Here is an 18,848-nt window from a genome sequence, read left to right on the forward strand (position 1 = left end):
GTTAACCAATATCGCTCTTTTGGGCTTAGAGCCCTGTATTTTTGGGCTTTAACGGGGTCATCTTCTTTGTATCTATGAGGAATCTAAATGTCGATGCTGACGACAAAAAAGGTGATGATGGAAACATTAATGTGAAATCATAGAAAGAAGTATGTCCCAAAAATGCTAATCTCGGTCAAAGGATGTTCACATTGTCATGTTACGACTTACGAGATACAACGTAATAATCTACTTAGTTCTTTCTTATGCATCATAGATTGTTTTCTTGTTGGGCCAGTAGCCATTTTAGTTTTACCAAGTGTTTATGGTTTAGTGATTAAAAAAGGGTGCCAGATCTGATGGTTGACGATTACTTTATGTGAAGAAGAGTCAGAGAACGGGTTCGTGCTCAACTGCTTACGGCACCAATCAACCAACCCGTCAAAACCGACGAACCAGACCCAAATTATATATTAAAACAAACAAAAACAATAAACAACAAAGAAAAATGTAAAAATAAAAAATGATCCTATAAAACCCTGAAGACGAACCTTTTTCACATTTTCTTACAATTTTTATTTTTATTTTCTTTATTCGTGTCTGATTTTCTCAGCCAATTTTGATCTAACTCTCACCATGGATCTGTTCTTCTCGTCTTGATCTGGATCGACTTTAATTTAAGACTTTGTTCTTTATTTCTCCCCCCACCGATATGTTCTGAAAAGGGAACGAACTCTCAACTGATTTTGGCCTTTCACTCATCTTCTGATCTCGCGACCTAAATTTAGGGCTTTCTCTTTTTTTTTGGGAGCTCTCAAATGGTTGGGAGAGTGAAGGTGCCTTGTTGTTCCGTGTGCCACACGCGGTATAACGAAGACGAGAGAGTTCCTCTATTGCTTCAATGCGGCCATGGCTTCTGCAAAGATTGTCTTTCCAAGATGTTCTCTACTTCTTCCGACACTAGCCTCACTTGTCCCCGCTGCCGCCACGTGTCCGTTGTTGGTAACTCTGTCCAGGGCTTGCGCAAGAACTACGCTATGCTTGCCCTCATCCACGCCGCTTCCGGTGGCGGCGCTAACTTCGATTGCGATTACACCGACGACGAGGATGAAGACGACGAAGAAGATGGAAGCGATGAGGATAGAGCTCGTTCGTCCCGCGGGTTCCATGCCTCCAGCTCGATTAATAGCTCATGTGGTCCTGTGATCGAGGTTGGAGCTCACCCGGAGATGAAGCTGGGTAGGCAGATTGGGGAAGAGAGCGGTGGTGTGGAGATGTGGGATGCCACTGTTGCAGGCGGCGGTGGGAGGTGTAAGCACCGTGTGGCGGTGAAAAAGATGACTTTGACGGAGGATATGGATGTAGATTGGATGCAGGGACAGCTTGAGAGCTTGCGGAGAGCGTCCATGTGGTGTAGGAATGTTTGTACTTTCCATGGGGTTGTGAAGATGGAGGGATCTCTTTGTCTTTTGATGGACAGGTGTTATGGGTCTGTTCAGTCTGAGATGCAACGCAATGAAGGCAGGCTCACTTTGGAGCAGATTTTAAGGTTCCTCTTTGCCTTCTCTTTTACTTTCTATTTTGCCTAATCTCTGCCTTTTACTGTCATCATTTTTGTGCTTAAAGTTTCCATCATTGATTGCCTCTTTCACACTACTGGAGTAAGCCCGAAATTGCTGTTAGAAATATATAGCAAGTGCGCAGATTTTAGTGAAAAAAAGGCAACTAAAACCTGGTGTCATTTTCGGAGAATCTGCTAAGATAGCTTTTAGGTTTTGGTGCCGAGCACTTAAGCGAGGAGACAACTTGAAGTAGTTGTCATCTGTCTTTGTCATTAGTAGCTGCAGCCACTTTTCGTCTGTTAATAGACAAAACCTTTTTTTTTTGCCCTAGTCCTTACCTTTTTAGTAGTGGAAGCCTTGAATCTTATTGTTGGAAGATATCTTCATGGTGGAATCATATGCAGATTATACTTATGTTAGGTTTCAAATAAATGGGCTGTTGGCATATTTATTTAGCAATTGGAATGTTTTAATATGTATAGCGTCTAGGGACTGTTAAATTGAATGCTCTTATGAGTAAATGAGTATTTTGTATTATCCTTTCATATCGTGCTATGTTGTTCTAAGTTTCCAATTTAGAATATTCCTTCGGTGACCAACATAAGTTTTATTCCATTCCTCTTGTTGTGATGTTAAAATTTGTACCAAATGTAGATATGGGGCTGATGTTGCTCGAGGGGTTGCAGAACTCCATGCAGCAGGTGTTATATGTATGAACATAAAACCTTCCAATCTTCTTTTGGATGCAAGTGGCAATGCTGTGGTTTCTGATTATGGGCTCGCTCCCATCCTAAAGAAGCCAACATGCCAGAAAACTCGACCAGAGTATGATTCCTCAAAGCTCACTCTATACGCGGACTGTGTAACACTCAGTCCACACTACACTGCACCAGAGGCTTGGGGGCCAGTGAAAAAACTTTTTTGGGAGGATGCAAGTGGTGTATCACCAGAGTCGGATGCATGGAGTTTTGGTTGTACGTTAGTAGAGATGTGCACTGGATCCACTCCGTATGTGAAGCCTCTTCCTACTGGATATTTCATTTGTGTTTTGTGTCCGCCATTGTGCTAACTATCACTTAATTTTACAGGTGGGATGGTCTTAGTAGAGAAGAAATTTTTCAAGCTGTTGTGAAAGCCCGAAAAGTACCACCACAATATGAACGCATAGTGGGTGTGGGAATTCCTCGAGAACTATGGAAAATGATTGGTGAATGTCTTCAGTTTAAACCGTCGAAAAGACCAACCTTTAATGCCATGCTTGCTACATTTCTTCGTCATCTACAAGAGATACCACGTAGCCCTTCAGCAAGCCCTGATAAGTAAGATTTTTAAGTCTCTAAGATTTCTTTATTTTATTGTCTCCCTGTTTTCATTGCTTCTAAAGAAGACCCTTTCACTTGTGTTAAAAATTAATTTAGCAGCAACAACTAAGATTGTTGGTGTCTTCATGCCTGTATTCTTTCGCCTAACAATTTTATGAACCATGTATGATGTAGTGGGATTACCAAAATATGTGAAGTAAACATTGTAGAAGCAACTCGCCCTACTAACATAGGGGTCTTTCAGGATAACCCTAACAACCTACATCGGGTTGTTTTGGAAGGAGACTTTGAGGGTGTAAGGTTGGTATCTGCTAGGAATTTTAGTTATTCCTATCGATTCTGACTAGCTATAAACAACCTGTTCTCAAATAACATTTGTTTGGTTTTGTTTTGGAATAGAAATATACTAGCGAAGGCTGCAGCTGGAGGCGGTGGAAGCTCTGTGCGATCTCTATTAGAGGCGCACAACGCTGATGGTCAATCTGCTCTTCACTTGGCTTGCAGACGTGGCAGTGCTGAACTTGTGGAGGCTATATTGGAGTATGGGGAGGCGAATGTAGATATTGTGGACAAAGATGGGGATCCTCCTCTTGTCTTTGCTTTAGCAGCTGGGTCTCCACAATGTGTTCATGTTCTCATAAAAAAGGGGGCTAATGTTAGGTCCAGACTGCGAGAAGGATCTGGCCCATCTGTAGCTCATGTGTGTTCTTACCATGGCCAACCTGATTGTATGCGTGTAAGTCTCTATTCCCGAGGAAGCTATCAGTCTTTTAAAGCTTCTACCACAGGATCACAAATCTTCCACATATGTGAAGTATAAGATGTGATGCAAGACTTATATCTATTATCATGTTAATAATTGCTTTCTGCTTATTGATACTATTAATAGGAATTGATGGTAGCTGGAGCTGATCCAAATGCAGTGGATGATGAAGGTGAAACTGTGCTTCATCGAGCTATTGCCAAGAAATACACAGATTGTGCCATTGTTGTATTGGAAAATGGGGGCTCAAGATCAATGGCTGTTTCAAATGCTAAGTGCCTGACGTAAGTACAGACCTGAATTCTTTCTATACTAGGTAGACGGCACCATAAGATCTGGCACTGATAGGGCCATTTTAAAACCAGATTTATTTGGTTTTGTTTCATAGTTCTGATACTCCTATTCTGCATCTATGTTAGAGCTTATCTTGTTTAGTTTGATTGTATGTGCTTAAACATGCCCGTTATGTTAACATATTTGGATAAGTCATAATGACCTTAACGGTGATTTGTATGTGATATTAATGGTTCTTTTCTTTCTTAGGAAAACATATTTCATTTGTAAACCTATGTTTCTGTTGTTTATGCTATAGATCTTTATACTTTTATTTTTGTTTCAGACCGCTACATATGTGTGTAGCAACATGGAATGTTGCTGTTATCAAGAGATGGGTGGAAGTTTCCAGTCCAGAAGAAATTTCTCAGGCAATTAATATCCCAAGTCCAGTTGGCACTGCTCTGTGTATGGCTGCTTCTATAAAGAAAGATCATGAAAAGGGTAATGATGAAACATAGTATCTTTTTTTTTGGTAAATTGCTTCATTGAAGTATGACTATATACATATCCATATCCTCTATTCTCGTCCTGTGTGTTGTTGCAATGGCAAATTTAGCGAAGAAGACTTTTGTGTTATGCTATCTGATCTTTTATGAGGACCTCTACAAATCTTTTATTTGTTAGATAGAATGATTACTGTCATATCTATAAGATAAGAATTGTTTAAAGCACATTTCCAATGATTTTTTATGTAGTAAATTTAAAAGGCCAGTCACATGTTGAAAGTTTTTGGATGTTATGTCTGTGTTCGTTTATTATATAAATCAGTATACTTAGCATGTATACTGCTGCAGAAGGTAGAGAGCTGGTTCAGATATTGCTTGCAGCTGGGGCAGATCCGACTGCGCAAGATACTCAGCATGGGCGAACAGCGTTGCATACTGCTGCTATGGCTAACAATGTGGAACTTGTGAGAGTAAGTTGTATTCCTACCAAATAACGTATTAACGTTGATGTTTTAAAAAGAAAGAATTTGTCCGTGTTGTTATGCTGTTATGGAGCACCATACACTTAAATGCAAGACTTGGATGCTTTGCCTATCAAGAAGTAAATATTATATGGTGTAAATCGAAAATTATAGTGGTAGTTATTGAGAGAAAAGAACGAAGACTAGTGTGCCAAATATCTTGTGCGTTGATAGAGTTACATACTTTCTACTTATATCATTCATTATAATTTGATAGGTCATTCTAGATGCTGGTGTGAATGCGAACATCCGCAATGTTCACAATACAATTCCTCTTCATATGGCTTTGGCCAGAGGCGCGAACTCCTGTGTTAGCCTACTTTTGGAGTCTGGTTCCGACTGCAATATACAGGTAATATTGCAGGTTCCCTAGGTTTAATGAGTTATTTGTTATTGATACTCTCCTTTATTGCCAAGACTATATTTCTTTTTTATCGTGGAGCCATTGTGTATTCAAAACTCGGAGTGTTAAGTTTAAGCATATCCTAAGGCTAGAAATTTGTCAACTATACAGATTTTTTACTTGTATTTCTTTCTTTGGTTGGTTTCTTACTTGAAATTTGTTAATCTGAACCTTCATATGGTCTTGCATAATGATGATCAGCTAGTTGAATATACAGTCATTAACGTATGTTTTGTATATATATACTAGCTTTATTCTTTTGTCATGAAGAGGCTAAACTTAATGATATGCTATTGCTCGAGTCTCTAGTTAATCTGGACGAAAATGTTAACTTGTTGATATAAATACGACTGGTTCTTTGGGTCTATTGTTTCTTATTGTTCTGGTAATGATGATCAGTGCTTTTAATATAGGTAATAGAAAATAAGTTTGTTTTAGTTTACAATCATCACTTCTTCCGTCTATGTTAACTAATGTTTGATGTAAATATCAGGGCTCAGAAAATATGTTTTTTGTATAAGTAGTGGCAAAGCTTTGTACATCTAATGTTTGTAGGTTCCACATTGGTGCAGTCAGAACTGGCTTCCAAGATGTGCTGTTTTTACATTGTCAATTTATTTCTTCTATTTTCATTATTATAGGATGATGAAGGAGACAACGCATTCCATATAGCAGCAGATGCAGCAAAGATGATACGTGAAAACCTTGATTGGTTAATTGTGATGCTTAGAAGTCCTGATGCTGCCGTGGACGTCAGAAACCACAGGCAAGCACTAATTTGATGCTACTACAAATATTATATATTGAAACAAAGGTGTATATTCATTACACTGTGGTAATGTTAGTTTCCTGTCCGGGGTTGTAAAATCCACTCATACAAAATTTACTATAGAAGCTAGCGTTGTGAATTGTCATTACCCTTTTCTTCCTGTGATCATACTTTATATAATTTGTATAAATATTGAATTAACAGTGGCAAGACAGTACGTGACTTTTTAGAAGCCCTTCCAAGAGAATGGATTTCAGAGGATCTGATGGAGGCACTATTAAAAAGGGGAGTTCATTTATCACCTACAGTGTGAGGACAACTTCTTAAATCCTTCTGCTGATATGCACCTTTTCTCTGTTATCTTACGCTGATTTTAATTTCTCTCAGCTATGAGGTAGGTGATTGGGTGAAGTTCAAAAGAGGCATAACAACACCCTTACATGGGTGGCAAGGTGCTAAGCCTAAGAGTGTTGGGTTTGTGCAAACTATTCTCGAGAAGGAGGACATGATTGTCGCATTTTGTTCTGGGGAAGCTCGTGTGTTGGCAAATGAAGTTATTAAGCTGATTCCGTTGGACAGGGGCCAGCATGTAAGACTCAGAGCAGATGTCAAAGAGCCAAGGTTTGTTAGTACTCTCCGTGTAGAAATTATGGTGTAATTTATTTTACCAAAGTCATAACCACATATGGTGTTGATTGATTCTATCTTAGGTTTGGTTGGCGTGGCCAGTCACGTGATAGTGTCGGTACTGTTTTATGTGTTGATGAGGATGGGATCTTACGAGTTGGGTTTCCTGGAGCATCTCGAGGTTGGAAAGCTGATCCTGCCGAAATGGAACGTGTGGAAGAGTTCAAAGTCGGGGATTGGGTCCGTATCCGTCAGAATCTGACCTCAGCAAAACATGGTTTTGGATCTGTTGTCCCGGGGAGTATGGGGATTGTTTATTGTGTAAGGCCAGATAGCAGCCTCCTTGTGGAATTAAGTTATCTTCCAAATCCCTGGCATTGTGAACCCGAGGAAGTTGAACCTGTTGCTCCCTTTAGGGTAATATGTTATTTTGTAAAATTCTTACAGACAGTTCATGCTTTCATATCAGAAGTCCAATCCAACAGTTTTCTTAATATTATAGATTGGTGATCGGGTGTGCGTAAAGCGGTCAGTTGCCGAACCTCGATATGCTTGGGGTGGGGAGACCCATCACAGTGTTGGCAAAATTAGTGAAATAGAGAATGATGGTCTCCTTATAATTGAAATACCGAACCGACCTATTCCGTGGCAGGCAGATCCTTCGGACATGGAAAAGATTGACGATTTCAAGGTAAAGCTGGTTTTCTCTGAGAGTCACAAGGATGAGGATACTTGATTGTCTTTTCTTAAATGCATCTAGTTAGATGTGCAGCTTGTCGAGAGCTTTGATTCTTTTAACACTGAGCTTTGTACCACGAGCAGGTTGGCGACTGGGTCAGAGTGAAGGCTTCTGTGTCTTCCCCGAAATATGGATGGGAAGACATTACTCGAAACAGTATTGGCGTTATGCACAGCTTAGACGAAGATGGTGATGTGGGTATAGCTTTCTGTTTCAGGAGCAAGCCTTTTTCATGTTCTGTGACAGATGTTGAAAAGGTTGTACCCTTTCATGTGGGAGAAGAGATTCATATGACTCCATCTATTACCCAACCACGACTTGGATGGTCAAATGAGACTCCAGCGACTATTGGTAAAATAATGAGAATCGACATGGATGGGACTCTGAGTGTAAGTTTCTGAAATGGATCATTTCCCCTGGATTGATTGGGCTCTCCTTAGTTTTTGTTTTTCAGCATTCATTTGATATCGACGATTGGATTGTTTTTGTTCTCCTGTAGGCACAGGTGACTGGTAGACAGACATTGTGGAGAGTCTCACCTGGAGATGCAGAGCTGCTCTCAGGTTTTGAAGTCGGTGACTGGGTGCGCTCAATGCCAAGCCTGGGAAACAGACCAAGCTATGATTGGTTTAGTGTAGGAAGGGAGAGTATTGCTGTCGTTCATAGCATACAGGAAACAGGTTACTTAGAGTTGGCTTGTTGTTTCCGGAAAGGAAGATGGAGTACTCACTACACAGATTTAGAGAAGATTCCAGCTCTCAAAGTGGGCCAGTTTGTGCATTTCCAGAAGGGCTTAACAGAACCAAGATGGGGTTGGAGAGGAGCCAAGCCCGATTCACGAGGCATCATAACCACTGTTCATGCTGATGGAGAGGTAAGGGTTGCTTTCTTCGGATTGCATGGGTGGTGGAGAGGAGATCCAGCAGACTTGGAAGTGGAACCTATGTTTGAGGTTGGAGAATGGGTAAAACTTAGAGAAGGTGCTCCTAGTTGGAAATCCGCTGGACCAGGAAGTGTTGGTGTAGTGCATGGAGTAGGATATGAGGGAGACGAATGGGATGGAACGACTTCCGTTTCGTTTTGTGGCGAGCAAGAAAGATGGGCGGGCTCCTCTTCGCACCTAGAGAAAGCAAAGAAGCTTGTGGTCGGACAAAAAACTAGGGTCAAACTGGCAGTGAAACAGCCTAGGTTTGGGTGGTCAGGTCATAGCCATGGGAGTATAGGAACCATAGCAGCCATTGATGCGGATGGTAAGCTACGGATATACACACCAGCCGGTTCTAAAACGTGGATGCTTGACCCATCGGAAGTGGAAACCATAGAAGAAGAAGAGCTCAGGATTGGGGACTGGGTTAAAGTTAAGGCGAGCATCACAACACCCACTTACCAGTGGGGAGAGGTCAACCCTTCTAGCATAGGGGTGGTTCACAGAATGGAGGATGGAGACTTATGGGTATCTTTCTGTTTCCTAGACAGGCTATGGCTATGCAAAGCCGGGGAACTGGAACGTATAAGACCATTCAGAATTGGAGACCGGGTTAAGATAAAGGATGGACTGGTCACACCTCGGTGGGGTTGGGGAATGGAGACTCATGCAAGTAAAGGACATGTTGTGGGAGTGGATGCAAATGGGAAACTGAGAATAAAATTTCTGTGGAGAGAAGGGCGGCCATGGATTGGTGATCCTGCAGATATCGTTCTAGATGAAACTTCTGGCTGAATCTCCCAATGTATGATTATGTTTTGAATCTGGAAGATTGGTCATTAGGCGATGCATGAGGCTGCTCTGTCCATTATAAGACATAAAAGCTCACAAAGCCCTTGTGCCAACAGGTCCGGTGATCTATATCTTATCTATCTCTCATGATGATTTATTAATATTTTTGTTAATAAAGTTAAACTATAGAGTGGTAGGAGATATTTAGGGTGTATCATCAGTATTATATCTAGACACCACTTTCAAATCTCAGGTCTCGTTTTGTTTATATGTTTTTTTCCTTTTTGTATAAAATAATGAATCGCATGTATGGATAGCTTTCTTTAGTATTAACAAGTCTTTTTGAATGAGCTTAGCGTATAATATCACTGTTTGAGGAACAAAAGAAACGACGTTGTTAAGTAAGTCGGATGTGCACAAGAAACGACGTTGTCCTCATAACTATACTTTAAATACTGAGCTATGAACTTTTTTTCGTTTCTCGTCAGTCCTCACGTTCTACAGTATTGTTCAAGTAAACAATGAACTTCACATAATATAGCAAAAAAAAGGAACAAGGAGAACAAAATTCCTATGTTGACAAAAATGAATGGTAGAACGAAGAGAGATTAATCGATGTCCTTGTCCTGGTACCATTTACAGAAGCCTTCTTCCAAGGCAGATTTCATCCATGCGTGCCTACATTTCTTTAGTGCCTCAGGAATTGTGAGTCATGTCCGAGTTCTCAATTCCTGTTCTGGCCATGACTCCAGCTCTTCTTTCACATGCAGTGCATACATTGCCGCTTTACATACACCATTAGGGTTAAACTCGTCTTGGTGACTCTTGCTCTTGAACTCATATTCTCCCAACAAATCCTGCAAATTATTTCTAGAAATTCAGTACAAAGTATGTGTGCTTTCCTAGCTATTACAGATGTTATCATGGGCCAAAAAGGTAGCTCTGTCCAGGGAGAGGCTGGATTAGTCTACCCTCTTTTAGCCCATGATAACACCCATACGTGGCATACAAAACATGTAAAAAGATGGGTGTGGATAAAGGTTTCACCATTAAAATCCCCGGAACTCCTGCTTCTTCGACAGCTTCCCTGACTGCAGCCTCCCTGGGCCCTGGCTGTCTCATCATTCTCCCAGCCTCCCTATATCAATCGAATCATGTATGAAACTTGGTTAATAAAATACAGAAGGTTAGTAACTGGCACAACTGTGATGACTCTAAGCAAAGAAAATGCAAAAGCTTTGTGTACCTTGGGAAACAGAAGTCCAGGTCCACTAGATGAACTAATCATCAACACTTCAACCACTTTCCCACAGTTAGAATTACCATCAACTTCCTCCGAGTTTCTATATCAAATGGAATGCACCTGAACAATGCACACAACATAAAAAAACCTATAGAATCGAGTTTGCAATAGTAGGTAGAAACAATCATAGGGACAGCAACTTAAAAGAAGAAACTTAGATAAAAGCAATCATGGCTAGCAACCAAGTTCCTATTAACATTCCTCAATCGCCAGAATAATGGCAAAGCGACATTTCAATTAAGCAATCATACTATCGCCATAGGTTAGATTTAGGGACAGTCGTTTAATAATCTCCGAAAGCAAGCCCAATCCAGAAGTATGCAGCGACAGGGTATTAAGAGAATGAAAGATAATAATACAATACCCGGCAACGAGACGGCAGCCATTCTCATACCGCTGCAGGAGCCGACCCGTACGAGCGATCAAATCAGACATCAAAGAACAAACCCTCTTCGCTTCGCTTCTAAACCCAGAAGAAAATTTCGAGTTCTACGCCATCAAATGCTGAAGCCTGGATGACAACAAATGCGATTCTACCTCAACCATTGCCGCCTCCTAAGATTCGAGAAATCGAGAGCCGGGAGAGATACCCAACAGATTTAGGGTTTCAAATTTAAGATTTGTATTCCCTCCTCTTTATATATTGCTTCTCCACGAGCTAAACCGAGTCATGTTAAATGTGTCTGAAAGTCACCAAGGTCTGTTTTTATGCTTTTTATTTGTGTAAAACAGTTAAGAATGTTGTTGTTACGATCATACAATGAAAACTGTATGATGTTTACAAATTCCTCAACAAAAACTATACACACCTATTCACTTACATTACATATTATATCCTTTTATTTCTCCACTGACAACAATGGCTCTTGCAGCAGCGCTTTGAAGGAGGATGAATTGTTGTCACTCCCATACCTTCTCGAGAAACTTGTTTTCTTGTCTTCTAAGTTAGAGCTCTGTACGTATTGTAGACACACCTGTACTGCGTCGTGTACTCTCACAAAGTACCATTCTTTGCCAACAAGCTCCACCATTCCTGATCTTGCTATTGTCAAGTGAACATCTTTGTTCGGGTTTGATATCGCTAGCTGAATGTCCCTTGTTTTGTACTCTTGATACAGTTCTTTCAAGGCTTCCACCGCACTCGAGTCTATGTGTGTAACAGGAGACATCTCCAGGATTACAAAATTGATTCTCTCTACCTCCAGTCCCCGGTTTTTGTATTTGTCAACAGCTACTTCATATTCTCTTAGTCTGCACTTTCAAAAATATGGGCTTTGTTATTCTTTCATACCACAAGGATGAATAAAATAAATGCCTCTCTCACCTGTCCTTGATGTAACTTATGTTGGCAAAGTAAATTGGAGCATCGATCCGGACTATCACAATCCCGTTGTATGTGTAAGCCTCTGGATACTGCTTTATGTTTCTGTACACAGTGGTGCCTGGAAGACGCCCCAAGACAGCTGCCAGGAGAATAATCAAGATAAGAAATGAAACCAAGTTAGAAAAATAGGCAATTTCAATAAGCATGTGATGTGAGAGGCGATTAAACGGAATTCCTCTTACCAATGTGAGGGTTTGCAGACTCGTGGATCACGAATGCTAGTGAAAAACCAACCTAAAATTGCAAGCATTGCAACCGCGTGAGTCCTTAAATGTCTATGCAGAACTTATATATACATTAGTTAGATGAATCTAAACATACTAAAGAGTATTCTAAATAACTCACACCAACAAGGACACCGATCTCTATTCCGAAGAACAATGTCGTTGTGCTAGTGATGGTCCAAAGCGTAAAATCCCTCTTGTCCACACGCCACAGGAAAATAGCTTCGTCATAGTCCACCTAATGATAATAATCCGAAAAGTACAAATAAGAAACCAGAAGCCAAATCCATCTTCGCTCCTTGGAAGGTGGGTTTATATGAACTTACCAAGCCACTAACGGCAGATATCACTATTGCTGCCAAAGCACACTGAATCCGAAAAAGATAAGCAACAGAGTGAAAGTTAGATGCCAGAATCTAGTTGCACAGTGCAGAAAGAGCAGCAAGTACTGGAAATTGAAATATTCACCACAGGCAGACAGACCTGGGGTATGTATTTAAACATCGGTGTCAAGAAGAGTAGAGAACATCCAATGATGATTCCTGTTATTAGTCCTGATAGGCCAGTCTTAGCTTCACTTTCATTATTCACAGCTGACCTAGAAAAGGATCCTAAATTTTGCACAGGACATTCGCAGATTATGTCAATCAACTTTTTTTAATTTATAAAATGTATAACAGCTTCTATCCGTATCGTCAATTACAAATGGCTTCATCTTCTCAAGATAACGTACCTGTAGATGGGTATGCGGAAAATAGTGAACCCAATATATTTGCAACACCAAGACCAAACAACTGTCCAGTGAAGGTAGAAATAGTTGACACCGTAAATGAAAAAGAAGAAAGAATCGAAGTCTACTCAAGTTTCTTAAGTCAGGTACAATACCTCTGAATTTGAATCTAATTCATATCTGTTTTTCGCTGCAAGTGCTTTGGCAATTCCCACAGATTCCTGGATACAAAATGTAGAGCTAGTTTATTAGAGAACGACATAACATAATATCAATTGACATGCTTTACTTCATTTAAATCTGTACAAGAAATTCTATTCTTCTTTTTTCCGTAGAATGTCAGATAAACCATCTCCATTTGTTTGTAGTTTCTCATGAGTAGGTTCAGCTCTGCCGTTCCCATATGCCTACTTTGATAAAAATAATGATGTTGATGTCTCACCAAGATGGCAACACCAGTAATGAGAGCTGATGTTGGAAGCAATGTTTTTGCATGATCAAAACTTCTTGGGAAAGAAAATGTTGGAAGGCCCTGAGGTATTTCTCCCACCTGAAACATACTAAATTTTGCTATTACTGCAATCACTTAACCATTATGTAGCTCAACAAGGAAACTAAGGTAAATTTAGTTTCTTTCGTTCGTCAGCGATCTGACCAGAGAGATGGAAGGTGGATGAAACACTTTTGCAATGGTTGTACCGAGCACAATCCCTGTGAGTGGTGCAGCTGCTCGTAAGAATTGAAGTTCCTTTTTTGCTTTTCCCTGCCAAGCAATACCATAACCTTATTACCATATCATATAAAGGAAAGTTCTGCTTCCCTAGTAACTCTGGAAAGATCAAGGCTCATACCACATGCTTCATCACTTGAAGGATCACCAGAATGAGAGATCCCATCAAAAAAGGTGGCCATTGAAACTACAAAGCAGAAAAAGATCCATCTAAATAAGTAGAAACAAAATGCTTTCTTTACCAAACTGATTCACCAATAAAATTCATGATATACAAGCAAAATCATCATACCATGACGAATCAAAGTATAATCTAAGTTACATAAGGATATAGGGAGAGCCAGATATACTAAAAGTTACACCACCAGGTATTGATAGGCTTTTAAGTACTTACAGTCCTTTAGGCAGTGAATAGAAAAAGAATATGCAGATCGAAATTGTATAAAGAGGTTGAAAACCAAAATCTCAGTCTAGATGATACTTATAGAACCCTATTTAAAGACCTTAGGCAAAGAGGAAAGAGTTTCTTTGAACTGTCTAAAGCTGGAAATGGAAGTTTCACCTTATCAGCTCCAGCTATAATGCTCTCTACTATTGGGACAATCTTGCTGCTCCGAGCAATGCTATACCCCAGGAAATATTTAACTTGAGATAACCCAATCACAATGGCCGAAGCACTTGTAAATCCAGATATGACAGAGTGACTTATGAATCGTATAAGCCACCCAAGCCTGGATTGAAATCAAACAAAGGAATGCAACATGGCACAACAATAATTAGAGGACTTCTGCTTTTAACTGATAACAGTTACGTTGTTCCCTTCGCCTAATTTCTAAAGAAAAAAACATGTAGTATTACCTCAAGAGTCCCATGATGCACTCCAAAACTCCAACCAAAAACGCCAACAAAATGGCCAATTCAATATGTAGTTCCTCATTTGTATCAGCGATTCCACCCAAAGCATTAGAAACGAGAAGAGACACCAACGCAACAGGTCCAATTGCAAGCTGACGAGATGAGCCGAATATTGCATACACAAATATCGGCACAAAAGACGAATCTGCAACAAACAATTCATAAAATTGAAACAAATGAATAGGCAATGTCTTTTTAAGTGAAAGAGCAGAAGAGAACTCCACAATAGCATTCCTCTGAATTGACAAGAGCTTACATAAACCATATATTGGTGGAAGGCCAGCTAGTTTCGCATACGACATTGCCTGTTCAAAATCAAATCCATCAAAGCTTCAGAGTTGATATATGGAAACAAATCTGAAGATATTTTACGAAACTGAGAGAGAGAGAGAGAGATAGAGAGAAAATATATATAGACCTGGGGAACAAGCATTATACCGACGGTGATACCAGCCATGAGATCGAGCTTCAAATACTCTTTCCATTTGTAAGTTCGAATCCATCGGAAACAAGGAAAGAGAGTATCGACCCAATCGACGATCCTCATACGCTTGATCTTGGCCGTCCATCCGGAGAAGATATCGTCGAAAGGAATTGAAGGAGGACGAGCTTCGTTGGAGGTGTCCGGATGCTGTAGCGGGATGACCTTAACGGGTCGGGTTTGACCCGGTGGCTTGAGCGGAGAAGAAGAAGAAGAAGAAGACGAACCGGTTCCGGATCTAGAAACAAGGCTGGTTAGGTCCTTGACGCTGAGAGATGCGTAGGACATGATGATGATGATGATGATGATGATGATGATGATCTATCTTCTATGCGCGCACGGTTTGGCGCACTTTTTGGAAACGGATCCGTTGCTCTGAGATGAGAATGACCAATAAATAAAGTGAGAGAGAGAGAGAGAGAGAGAGAGATCAATGTTTACATTTGATTCCACAAACCCAAAGCTTCTTCTTTACTCTCTCAAGTGGTGTGTGGTCAATGTTTACATTTTTCTTTTGTTTCAAACTAACTTTTAAATTATTATTATTATTTTTATCTAATCAGACGTCAAAAATAGATTAGTTTATAGTTTTATACACACATGATACCATTAGAAGCCTAATTAGATTACGATTACGATGCCATATAAGTTTTGTTATTACAAAACATGTTTTTGAATTAATTACGTTAAGAGCAATTGTTGTCACTGGTTGGTTTCGTCACGTATCTCTCTAATACTTGTATAGAATTCATGAAGGTCGTCCAATAGGAACAATACAAGTGGCTTGCGTGCCAGTTTTGACGACATTTTTCTAATTATACGATCATTATATTAAAGATTGGGAGGAGGGAATAAAACATGTGCTGAGAGTTCAGAGTGAAGATAGACGTTAAGCCGGTCAGATTCATGATGTCGATGAGTGTGGGTCAACTCTTATGTACATGACCATGAGAGACTTTTTTTTTTTTTTTTTTTTTGGCTCAACTTCTACTCATCATTAACCAATAAAAGTACACAGGATTAATTTGTCCACTTCTACAAGATGATTTAACCAATTAGGCACTAATGAAAGTATGCGGGGAACAGAATTCTCAAGTGAGATAGCTTCCCTCGCAACTTTGTCCGCCACTTGATTACCCTCCCTAGGCGTGAAATGCACCTTCACCTCATCAAAATGCTGTAAAGCTTGTCTTATGTCCTGTAAGATCGGGTCTAAATTTAGGTTGTCGGTTTCTTCCTTAAGCATGGACACAAGTTGTTGAGAGTCTGATTCAAATATCACTTTTCGATAATTAAATCTGATCAGCATAAGCACCGCGCCTCTAAGGGCTTCAGACTCAGCTTCCAGCACCGTATTCACTCTTGGCAAAGCCCTCATCCCCACCCAAAGCACATGACCCTTATCATTCCTCGCAACCCAGCCAATACCACAGTTTGTTCGATCCACAATCCATGCTCCATCGGTGTTACATTTTATCCAGCCTGTTGGTGGAGGGTTCCAGCGAGTTGTTGTTGCATCCTTGATTTTCTGGGGTTCTATGTGTTGTGATGGTGGTACTCTAAGCCTCCATTCATCTTCATCTTCCTTTGCTTTTCCAATGATTTCTGGACCTGAAAATTCTTTGCCTTGAAAGATCAGGCTGTTTCTATTTTTCCAGAGTCTCCAGAGAATCCATACCGGGTTTAAGATATTTGAGGTATTCTCATGTTGTAGGTCTTTGAAGTTCATCACATCGTGAAGATTTTGGTAGATAGAGTCCGACCATACACCTTCCGGAGGAGCAGCAAAGGAAGCGAGAGCCCAAGTCAGTCTTGCAAATGTGCACTTAAACAAGAGATGGTTGATCGTTTCTACACTATCAGGGCATCGGCAACATGAACTGTCACTTGCTAAGTGTCTATGAGAGAGATTACCTGCAACTGACAAAGTATTAGCCATACATTTCCAGAGGAAGTGACGAATCTTGGGTGGAACATCCATTTTCCAGATTTGCTTGAATAGGGGCGATAGGCTCGGTTGGAGAACCTCCTCCAAGCCAGCTTTGTTGTTAATGATCTCAGTCAGAACCCAGTAACCGGATTTTACCGAATAGTGCCCTGAACGGCTGTAATCCCATGCATATCTGTCCTTTGTGAGACTTCCCCCTGGTCTCTGATGCAACACCTTTCTAACGTCCTCCTCTGAAAAAAATCTAGAAATAAGATCTTGCTTCCATTCTCTACCGCAATCTTCTAACAGATCATCAACATATCGGAGTTTGGAAACAAACTCTTTATATTCTTGAGTAACATGTCGTAGGGAAAGGACTGGTTGAGCGGGCTTAGAACCTATCCACTGATGTTTCCATATCTCAATGGACTTGCCATTACCAACTACTGTCCGCGCACCCTGTTTCATCATGCTTTGAGCTTCATGGATGCTTCTCCAAGCGTACGACGGCCGAGAGCTTAAGGGGGCATTCAGAGGATCTGATTTAGGGTAGTACCTGCTTTTGTAGATTCTTGCCATTAGTGAAGCAGGTTTGGTTAGCATCCTCCATAACTGTTTCCCCAGCAATGCTACATTGAAACTTTCAATATCCTTGAACCCTAGACCCCCAACTGCTTTAGGACGACTGAGGTGTTCCCATGCCTTCCAATGCATACCCCTGCCTTCTCGTTTGTTCTTCCACCAAAAATCCGCCATTATTGAGGCTAGTTGTTGACAGGTACCCTTGGGGAGCTTGAAACATGACATTGTGTAGGTAGGGAGTGCTAGGGCAACCGCCTTTAGGAGAATTTCTTTGCCTCCCGGAGAAAGAAAATTGTTTTGCCAACCATTAATCTTCGTATGCATTCTTTCTCGGAGAAAGTTGAGTGTTTCTATTTTTGATCCGCCAAAAGATTCTGGGAGACCAAGATAGAATCCTTGTCCTCCCTCTGTTTCAATTCCCAACCTCTGCTTGATGATGCTTCGATGCTCTTGGGGCACATTCTTTCCGAAATGGAGACAGGATTTCTGGTAGTTCACCCTTTGTCCAGATGCTAGACTATACTCCTCAATGATCCTTATTATTTGGCTTAGCTCCTCATCATTTCCTCGGCAATAAAACATGCTATCATCAGCAAATAGAAGATGAGAGATTGGAGGAGCTTTCCTAGTGACCTTGAGACCGGTGATTTGGCCTTTGTTCTCAGCTAATTGTAGTGTCTTGACGAGCATTTCTGTGCAGATCACAAACAGGTAAGGGGAGAGGGGGTCCCCCTGCCTTAAGCCTCTCGTCGGGGTTATATTCCCATAGGCAGCTCCATTGACCAGAACCTGATATTTGACTGAGTTGACACACGCCATCACCAACTTAATCCAATCCTCTGCATATCCCAAAGTCTTCATAGCTTGTTCCAGGAAAGCCCACTCCACACGGTCAAAAGCCTTTGAGATGTCTGTCTTGATTGCTACGAAATCCTCCGAGCATTTGTTATTGGAGCTAAGGGCGTGGAGGAGTTCATGAGCTATCAGAATGTTGTCGCTGATGAGACGACCTTTCACAAAAGCTGCTTGAGTTTCAGAGATCACTGTAGGTAAGGTTCTCTTGAGGCGTGATGCTAATAGCTTACCAATGATCTTGTAAGTCACATTGCACAGACTTATAGGTCTGAATTCTGTCATTTTCTCAGCTCGCAGCGTTTTGGGGATAAGACAAATGTTGGTTATGTTCATACCTTCCTCGATACTGCCTGTTTGAAAGAAGGATCGAACCATTTTGACTAATTGTGGCCCCATATTGTCCCAGAACTGTTGATAGAAGAAACCATTCATGCCGTCCGGGCCTGGGCATTTATGGGGATTGATGTCGAATACAGCTTTCTTCACTTCCTCAATTGAGATTGGGGCTAGAAGCATCTCATTCATGGTGG

The 18,848-nt window shown here is 40.8% G+C and overlaps 2 protein-coding genes and 1 pseudogene across 4 annotated transcripts; 1 reads left to right on the forward strand and 2 right to left on the reverse strand.

The window, feature by feature from the left end:
• Window positions 1–428: 428 nt before the first annotated feature.
• LOC109124499 (E3 ubiquitin-protein ligase KEG-like) lies at window positions 429–9,531 on the forward strand. Of its 2 annotated transcripts, none has more exons than XM_010421631.3 (16): window positions 429–1,528; window positions 2,196–2,549; window positions 2,630–2,860; window positions 3,038–3,163; window positions 3,263–3,599; window positions 3,753–3,910; window positions 4,246–4,403; window positions 4,757–4,878; window positions 5,147–5,281; window positions 5,974–6,098; window positions 6,306–6,410; window positions 6,489–6,722; window positions 6,812–7,145; window positions 7,231–7,419; window positions 7,551–7,856; window positions 7,967–9,531. In XM_010421631.3, the coding sequence occupies exons 1-16, from the start codon at window positions 798–800 to the stop codon at window positions 9,185–9,187; spliced, it is 4,866 nt and encodes a 1,621-aa protein (XP_010419933.2). In that variant the 5' UTR covers window positions 429–797; the 3' UTR covers window positions 9,188–9,531. The 2 variants fall into 2 exon arrangements, with proteins under 2 accessions (XP_010419933.2, XP_010419934.2); XM_010421632.3 differs by having other exon boundaries at window positions 4,760–4,878.
• A 66-nt stretch (window positions 9,532–9,597) lies between these two features.
• LOC104705608 (nudix hydrolase 16, mitochondrial-like) lies at window positions 9,598–11,110 on the reverse strand (annotated as a pseudogene). The gene is made up of 4 exons (XR_015563925.1): window positions 10,852–11,110; window positions 10,431–10,547; window positions 10,232–10,322; window positions 9,598–10,041 (listed from the first exon to the last, which is right to left on the reverse strand). The product of XR_015563925.1 is annotated as a nudix hydrolase 16, mitochondrial-like (transcript).
• A 78-nt stretch (window positions 11,111–11,188) lies between these two features.
• On the reverse strand, window positions 11,189–15,655 carry LOC104705607 (sulfate transporter 4.1, chloroplastic). Its single transcript, XM_010421638.2, has 15 exons — window positions 14,889–15,655; window positions 14,727–14,775; window positions 14,414–14,615; window positions 14,118–14,286; window positions 13,677–13,742; window positions 13,481–13,588; window positions 13,268–13,375; window positions 12,981–13,046; window positions 12,829–12,889; window positions 12,579–12,706; window positions 12,422–12,463; window positions 12,217–12,333; window positions 12,054–12,105; window positions 11,812–11,950; window positions 11,189–11,738 (listed from the first exon to the last, which is right to left on the reverse strand). The coding sequence occupies exons 1-15, from the start codon at window positions 15,237–15,239 to the stop codon at window positions 11,327–11,329; spliced, it is 2,070 nt and encodes a 689-aa protein (XP_010419940.1). The 5' UTR covers window positions 15,240–15,655; the 3' UTR covers window positions 11,189–11,326.
• Window positions 15,656–18,848: the final 3,193 nt, after the last annotated feature.

Source organism: Camelina sativa, chromosome 8 (assembly GCF_030686135.1).
Source record: "Camelina sativa cultivar CO46 ecotype springtype chromosome 8, ASM3068613v1".
Classification (NCBI taxonomy): domain Eukaryota; kingdom Viridiplantae; phylum Streptophyta; class Magnoliopsida; order Brassicales; family Brassicaceae; genus Camelina; species Camelina sativa.

Coding starts and splice junctions, on each gene's coding strand:
- LOC109124499 (XM_010421631.3), top strand. CDS start 798: ATGGTTGGGAGAGTGAAGGTGCCTTGTTGTTCCGTGTGCCACACGCGG. Junction 4,879..5,146: donor ACAATGTGGAACTTGTGAGA/GTAAGTTGTATT, acceptor ATAATTTGATAG/GTCATTCTAGATGCTGGTGT. Junction 6,411..6,488: donor GTTCATTTATCACCTACAGT/GTGAGGACAACT, acceptor AATTTCTCTCAG/CTATGAGGTAGGTGATTGGG.
- LOC104705607 (XM_010421638.2), bottom strand. CDS start 15,239: ATGTCCTACGCATCTCTCAGCGTCAAGGACCTAACCAGCCTTGTTTCT. Junction 13,376..13,480: donor ATCCACCTTCCATCTCTCTG/GTCAGATCGCTG, acceptor AGTATGTTTCAG/GTGGGAGAAATACCTCAGGG. Junction 11,739..11,811: donor ATAAGTTACATCAAGGACAG/GTGAGAGAGGCA, acceptor TTGAAAGTGCAG/ACTAAGAGAATATGAAGTAG.